General features: G+C 31.9%; 2 protein-coding genes across 3 annotated transcripts in view; one reads left to right on the top strand and one right to left on the bottom strand.

The window, feature by feature from the left end:
- Positions 3,306-5,799, top strand: LOC104721059 (patatin-like protein 3). The gene is made up of 7 exons (XM_010438965.2): positions 3,306-3,665; positions 3,765-3,973; positions 4,066-4,252; positions 4,334-4,480; positions 4,574-4,876; positions 5,333-5,511; positions 5,610-5,799. The coding sequence occupies exons 1-7, from the start codon at positions 3,474-3,476 to the stop codon at positions 5,674-5,676; spliced, it is 1,284 nt and encodes a 427-aa protein (XP_010437267.1). The 5' UTR covers positions 3,306-3,473; the 3' UTR covers positions 5,677-5,799.
- LOC104721060 (methionine aminopeptidase 1D, chloroplastic/mitochondrial-like) overlaps positions 5,754-7,468 on the bottom strand; it is a 9,014-nt gene continuing 7,299 nt past the window's right edge. The window contains exons 1-8 of one of the 2 annotated variants that reach the window (XM_010438966.1): positions 7,389-7,457; positions 7,055-7,283; positions 6,809-6,970; positions 6,673-6,714; positions 6,485-6,556; positions 6,310-6,389; positions 6,130-6,227; positions 5,754-6,057 (exon numbers count right to left, since the gene is read on the bottom strand). In XM_010438966.1, the coding sequence (XP_010437268.1) occupies positions 5,864-6,057; positions 6,130-6,227; positions 6,310-6,389; positions 6,485-6,556; positions 6,673-6,714; positions 6,809-6,970; positions 7,055-7,283; positions 7,389-7,441 (930 nt within the window). In that variant the 5' untranslated portion in view covers positions 7,442-7,457 and the 3' untranslated portion in view covers positions 5,754-5,863. Of the gene's footprint in view, positions 6,058-6,129; positions 6,228-6,309; positions 6,390-6,484; positions 6,557-6,672; positions 6,715-6,808; positions 6,971-7,054; positions 7,284-7,388; positions 7,458-7,468 lie in introns of those variants that run through there. The other variant, XM_019233255.1, reaches the window with a different exon arrangement.

The raw sequence follows: 7,468 nt of genomic DNA, 5'->3' as shown, positions 1-7,468 counted from the left end.
TCCCTAGTTCTGCAATTTCAGTTCTATATTAATAAAAAATATCTTATAGAAACCGGATTTATATCTCCAACCACAAATATTGTAAAAAAAAAAAAAAATCTATCTGCACTATTAAAAGGAACCATTTTTAATAAGTAAACATAGATTAAGAGATTATTACATGAAATGTCACTTAAATAGGAATAAGAATATGTATAATCCTTGAAGCCAAACAGGTTGAATTGGAACAATTATATTCGAAATTGTATATATGTAAACATATTTCCCTAATTTGATTATATATTTTGAGAAAGATCCGGAAATAGTAATTTCTGATTTTGATGTTACCTAATTTACAAAATCATCTAAATTTGTTTATAGAAATAATTTAAATCTGTTTCAATTAAAATTTTAAAATCGAGCAATTAAATTCAAAATTGTATATATGTATAAAAATTTAATTTGGTTATATATTGTGAGATATCTGCGTAAACAATATTTATGATTTTATGTTATGATTTTCCTTATACTAAAATCTATATTTCAAAACTAAATGAACAAATCTAAAATAACTACTAAAATCTTTTTCGTTAGTATCCTAAAATATATTGTGTTAGGAAAGATATATTAATCTTCATCACTAAATAAGACGTGTCGAAGTCTTTAGTTACGTTCATTCACAAAAACTTTTTCCAGCATTAATATTTTGAGTTTTAGATTTTCTATCTTTTATTTTTCATTATCTTTTAGTGTTTCAGATTTGAAACTCTTCAAAAACATGTGAAACATAAAAGTCAAGATTGTTCAACTTCTAAAATACGGATGTTGTAAAAAAATTAAGTAGTTATAATTGATTTTCTCTTACTATTCTTTTGAATAGTTACAGTTTTTTTATGTTAGTACTTATATATACAGTAATTATAATATATATAGTGTTCTTTTGCTGCATGATTATTTGTTTTTTGTTTTTTTTAAAACAATCTGTGATTATCTTGTTACACGTAGCCTATTGGTATTAAATCATATTAGTGTGATTGATTTTTTCTTTATATATTCTTAAATTATAATGAATTTTGCATTGAACTGGGAAAGAGGCAAAACAAATATATCTTTCAGAGGTAACATGGATTTGCATGTCTCGATGATGTCCACAATGTTGAAGATGACTCCCCCTCCCTGATTGAGCTTTCTTCTTTGTATTTTAATGGGGATCATTAATACCTCAAATTACATTGTGTTCGGTTCTAATTTATGTGTTATTTGGAGTCGATTAGAACTTGGCGAGTCATTCGACTAAATCTTCATATATCCAGTTAGAGTTTTTGTAATTTTTCATACTTCCAAATTTAATTTAGTACACTAATATATTATATATCCAACAATTCTATTGTTATTTAGTTTCGGTCTTAGAGTCAAAATTATTAGATTCAAAATCATAAAATTTGGATAACTAAATTGACTTTCAGAACTTCAATGTTATAGAATTTATTACCCTCTTATACTTATTTTCTTCTTTGAGTTTATTTTTAATTTTTTTGGTTGGTGTATATAAAAAATATTAACGTTATTATCATAACAATCTTTCAAATATATTTTAAAAATAATTGGGAAGATAGCAATCTTTTGATTATATATCTCCCACATTTTATTTAATTATTTTATGTCACACTTAAAAAAATCAGACATTAAAATTTGGGATTCTAAATATCCCACAAATAAAATGTATGTATTACAAATGTTAAAAAATTTAAAATTCATAATTCTTATATGCAAACTATATGTATATATATATATACAGTATATTGTATAAATTTTGGATACTTAATTATGATATACAAATGTTTGTATAACTTATCAACGTGATTGTGTACTAAATTTTGGGAACATGATTTTGAGGAAATGAGAAAAGAATAATGGGACTGAAACAGGATTGAAGGAGACGATGAGAATATAAATTTTCAAAAAAACAAAATACAGGGTCATGTTAGAATTAAAATAAGTTAATGCTTCCAATATATTATGTAACATATATTTCAATTTATCTAACATAAAAAACTTCAAAACAAAAAGAAAAAACATTAAACTATGTTCTATAATAGTTATAAGAAAATTAAAAACAAATAAATGTAATCCAATATAAATGGACAATATTTTCAATAATAAGAATTAATAGGTCAACTATTAGCGAAAATATTCCTGATAAATATATGAGGAGAATTAAGGATAATGCAAATTCAAGCAGGGTACATGCCGATCAGACATAATATTTATTCATGTGGTATATGTAGAACATATTTTCTACTGGTCATAGTGCTTTTGTGCATTGCGGAGCAGGTATAACGGACGGGTTTGACCCCTTTGACAACTATATATTGGTCATCCGGTTCATGAAATTTAAATATTTTTTTAGTATTTTTATTCGGTTTGATGGTTTACGAGTTTAATAAAAATATAGCTGATCACTAATCCAGATTATGTTATAAATGCTATACCAAATAAATATTTAAACAATTAAAATCGTAATTTTCACATATATCTTTATTTGTTGGACTAAAGTATACAATCTTAAATGGGAAAATTATTATTAAAACCATAGTTATGAGATGGAAAACATGACACATACGGATATGATGGATTTTTGTCCTAAATTAGACATACCATCTTTCGTTTAATAACAAAACAAATTTGATCATTTTTTTGTCTAAACCGAATTAAAAACAAATTAAATACTAAATTGGTACGAGTTTGGATTATAAATGTTAATAATATTCTTAAAAAATATGTTTACAAACATAATCTGCATGTAAATAATAAATTATAAATGCGTTAGTAAACTTAGTTTTCAAAATCAACTCCGCACGTCGTGCGGGTCCGAATCTAGTATAATAATAATCCAACTTCAGGGATGGTAGCCTAAAAAATCGACAATAAAATAGTAGTTAGGAGGAGCCAGATTACTATTCGAAATTTTAAATCCCACAATTATCCTCTACAATTTTTTTAATATGAGATATACTTATATATATGTTCAGGTGACTTCTGCTACTAATTTGTGTGCATGTTTTGTCTTTTAATTGTTTATTTTCTAGAGAGGACAGCTGTCATCTAGAACTTTATATAATATAGAGGTATGTGTGTAACATGACATGAAATAAAGTAACCAGAGTGTAATGGGGCGTGAGAGTGATGAACACGACATCCCAACAAAGAAACCTCTCTTTAGATTAAGAAAAATCCAACACTATGTGATGGATGTGTGTATGGGCATGCATAACATAGTGTTGTATTTGTATATAGACTCCCTAACCTACATGTAACTCTTTCTATATATATGTAACGGTAGTTCTAAAGTTTTGATCACATTTATCACCCACCATCTCTATCTTGAAAAGGAGACGATAAATTAAACACTAACCGAAAGAGATTTGATCGAAGTTATACAAATAAGCTTTGATTAAGATTTAGTATAAAAGAAAGGAGAAGGGTTTAAAAGTATGGATACGGAGAGGAGATCAAGAAGTTCATCAGAAATATCCATAACTGAACATCAGAAAGACAGAACGTTAACAGTCGCTTGTCTTCCTCCTTCATACGGACAACTTATCACCATTCTTAGCATCGATGGTGGTGGCATCCGTGGGATCATTCCCGGCACAATCTTGGCTTACCTCGAATCACAACTTCAGGTTTATATAGTAACTGATTCTTAATTGTAAACTTTTATACAACTTTGTATAGATTGTGTATTAGTTTAATTGTTTATCTGTAAAATGTCTATTACACAGGAATTGGATGGTGAAGAGGCAAGGCTTGTGGATTATTTCGATGTCATATCGGGTACAAGCACTGGAGGTTTGATAGTGGGGATGTTGGCAGCACAAGGCGAAGGCCAAAGCGGTGGCGATAGTCGCAACCGCAACCGCCCTTTGTTTGAGGCCAAAGAAATAGTCCCTTTTTATGTCAAACACTCTCCCAAAATCTTCCCACAGCCACGGTATATATGCATCTTAACCGTTTGCGTTTAGTCCAATTCAGAGTCTTAATTAGTAATTGTATAATTAAGTCGTTTTAAGGTTAAATGTGCAGAGGGATCTTTGGCTGGGGTGAAACCTTGAGGAGACTTGTACGAGGACCCAAGTTCAATGGGAAATACCTTCATAACTTAATTGAAGGTTTCTTGGGCGACACGAAGCTGACTCAATCTTTGACAAACGTTGTCATACCTTGCTTCGACATCAAGAAACTCCAACCAGTTATCTTCTCTTCATACCAGGTAACACCACTATCATATATCTATTCGTGCAATTTCATCACATTCACAGGTATATACTGATCCATCAACCATAATATATAGGCGGTGACTGATCGAGCTATGGACGCGAAACTATCAGACATATGTATAAGCACATCGGCGGCACCAACATATTTTCCAGCTCACCGATTCACCAACGAAGACAATGAATATAACCTCATTGATGGTGGTATCGCCGCCAATAACCCGGTAAATTAAAAACCCTAGATCTTAAACCTGAAAACCCTAACTTTGTAATCATCGACCTGTTAACTAGTTGATGTTTCTTCTCCTTTTTTTCAGACGTTATGTGCGATTGCAGAAGTGACAAAGCAGATAATGAAAAAGAATCCAGCAATGGGAGACATAAGCCCATTGGATTTCACGAGGTTTCTGGTGATATCGATTGGGACAGGTTCGATTAGGAACCAAGAGAAGTACAATGCGAAGATGGCGTCGAAATGGGGATTACTGTGTTGGATCTTTGAAAACGGATCAACTCCGATTCTTGATTGTTACAACGAAGCCATTCACGACATAGTTGATTACCAAAGCTCTGTCGTCTTTCAAGCTCTTCGTTCCGAGAAGAATTATTTACGTATCGATGTGAGTTTCTTCCACAAATATATTAGTAAATAGTAAACGTAGTTTCGATTCAGAATATTAAACTCTTTTCGTTTTGGTCAAATAAATCTCGAATTGTATAATATTTTAGAAAACTTAAGCACTGATTTACTAAAACTCCGCAGTTGTCATACTAGATTTGGTAATTACTTAACTCTCACGCTAATGAAATACTAAACCTGTTTGTTTGATTATTTTTTTTTTTTGTTACTTTGAACTATTTTAAACATTCGATTTTGGTCATAAAGATTTAAGTGAAATCATCTAAACAAAGTTAAAAATGATTGCTTGTAATTGTCGATCTATATGTCATTTCATTACTTGTACGAAACAATTAGTTACAAAAAGAAAATAATAAAAAAATGATCTTGGTCAGTGAAGGGTCAATTTTATTGACTTCAAATAATTTAGTGATTTTTGTATGCATTTCCATTACAGGACGATACGTTGTTGAAGGGTGACTTAGGCTCAGTGGACATATCGACAGAAAAGAACATGGAAGGTCTAGTTGAAGTTGGTGAAGCTTTATTAAAGAAAAGAGTCTCTCGTGTCAATCTCGAAACTGGCCATTATCAACCCATCTCTGAAAACGTAACTAATGAAGAAGCTCTCAAAAGGTTTTAATAATTTTGTCTTTTTATCTAAAACAAACACATAATTTTATTACTTTTAAGAATAATAATAACTGAATTTCAATCTGTAAATATTATTACAGGTTTGCAAAAGTTCTGTCAGAAGAAAGGAAACTCAGAGAATCAAGATCTCCTAAACTCAAGATCTAATTTTTTTTTTGCTTCTCCTAAAAATAATGTCAAAACTTGTTTGTATCTGTTTGTGTGATTGGTAACTACAGATTCAGTTTGCTTGTAAGCTAAGAATATTTGAATAAGAATATGATTCTTACATACCTTTTGGGTTTGGGGTTCCATTCCAAAAAGATCAATTTGAAACAAATTTGGGAATCATATTTTAACAGTTGGTTAGTATCTCAGCTCCATCTTTGGTTATAAGAATCGTATGCTCGAATTGTGCAGAGAGGCTTGCATCTTCCGTTACCACGGTCCAGTTATCATCCCACATAACAGGGTTTCTGCTGCCTATCGTAAGCATCGGTTCTATGGTGAAGGTTTGATTCAAGACCATACGTCCAGTTTCATTGTTCCCTGTGTAGAAGAAAGTTCAAAAACTATGCGAAGCAGCAACTCGACGATGTCTGAGTTTTAGGAAAAACTTACGGAAATGTAGAACAACTGGATCCGCGTGAAACACACTTCCAACTCCATGGCCTACAAAGTGTCGAACAACTCCATATTTATGTTTATCTGCAAGATCACTTCATAAAGCACAATGTTTTCATGTCAGAAGCAATGTGGATGAGAAAACGGATTTATATTTCGAAGAAATCGATTTCTTACTGAATGATTTTGCCGATTTTCTTGTACTCAACTCCAGGACCACATATTGATATTGCTCTGTCGAGAGACTCTTTTGTCACCTAGAGCACATTCCAAGTATATATATAGCTCATCAAACTATTAACAGGAACATGATTTTTCCTAAAGAACAGAAATGTCAGGTTCAACATCATACCTCGACTAGCTTTTTAGCCTTATCGTCAACATTTCCACAGAAGAAAGTTGCTGACGTATCACCGTGATAACCCTGCAGACCCGACATAAGTATCTATACTCAATAGTGTACTGTAGGGTAAACCCAATTTACTTGACTAGTGTGATTGTGTGAAGAATCAGGAATTATGCAAAAAAAGAAAAGTTTACATTCAAATACACTGTGACATCGATGTTGATGATATCCCCATCCTGCCAAAGGACAGCATACATTATTATTAGGATTCATAAGGAACAGGGAAAAAATAAAAAAAGTCTGTCTTGACACTTCTTAAAGAAAGGATACCTCAAGTGGTCGTGAATCTGGTATACCATGACAAATGCATTCATTCACAGATGTGCAAACACTTTTCGGGAAATCTCCATAACCAAGAGGCGAAGGATACGCACCATTCTCGATAATCATATTGTGAACTGCTTCATCAATTTCATCTGTGGTTACGCCTGGCTGCCAAACAGCAAAACAAATGATTGTAACATGATAGAGCTCTCACTACAAAAAACTTCAAAAAAGTATACAAACTTTGCTCACCTTAACCAAAGTTCCAGCGTATTCCCGAACCCTAGCTGCAAGTTTCCCAGAAGCTCTCATGCATTCTATACCTTTCTTGTCATGAACTTCAAGTCCACTTGAGATTCCAGGAGCTTTAAGAGAATCAACATAAGGAGGTTTTATTATATGGTCTGGGACAGGGCGACGAGGAGATACATTTCCCGGTCTCAGACGCTTTCTCTTGCCATCAATAACTTCATCTTCATTCCTTTAACCATAAAACGAAAACAAAAAAAAATGAAAGAACATAAGTCAATACACCTTCTCTGCTACCACTCAGTAACTAAACTGTAAGAAACATCATAATTAATACCTTCTATTAAACAAGAGATCGGTTAATCCCGAAAAGGTTCTCGATAATTGCATTGAAACATGTCTTCTTCCTCCTGTCCA

Source organism: Camelina sativa, chromosome 11, assembly GCF_000633955.1.
Source record: "Camelina sativa cultivar DH55 chromosome 11, Cs, whole genome shotgun sequence".
NCBI classification, from domain to species: Eukaryota; Viridiplantae; Streptophyta; class Magnoliopsida; order Brassicales; family Brassicaceae; genus Camelina; species Camelina sativa.
This window is presented reverse-complemented; position numbering and strand designations above follow the sequence as displayed.

Bases quoted from the DNA above. Each gene is read 5' to 3' on its own strand.
- LOC104721059 (XM_010438965.2), top strand. From the start codon at position 3,474: ATGGATACGGAGAGGAGATCAAGAAGTTCATCAGAAATATCCATAACT. The intron at 3,974-4,065 runs GTATATATGCAT...TTAAATGTGCAG, and splicing joins AAAATCTTCCCACAGCCACG to AGGGATCTTTGGCTGGGGTG. The intron at 4,877-5,332 runs GTGAGTTTCTTC...TTTCCATTACAG, and splicing joins AGAATTATTTACGTATCGAT to GACGATACGTTGTTGAAGGG.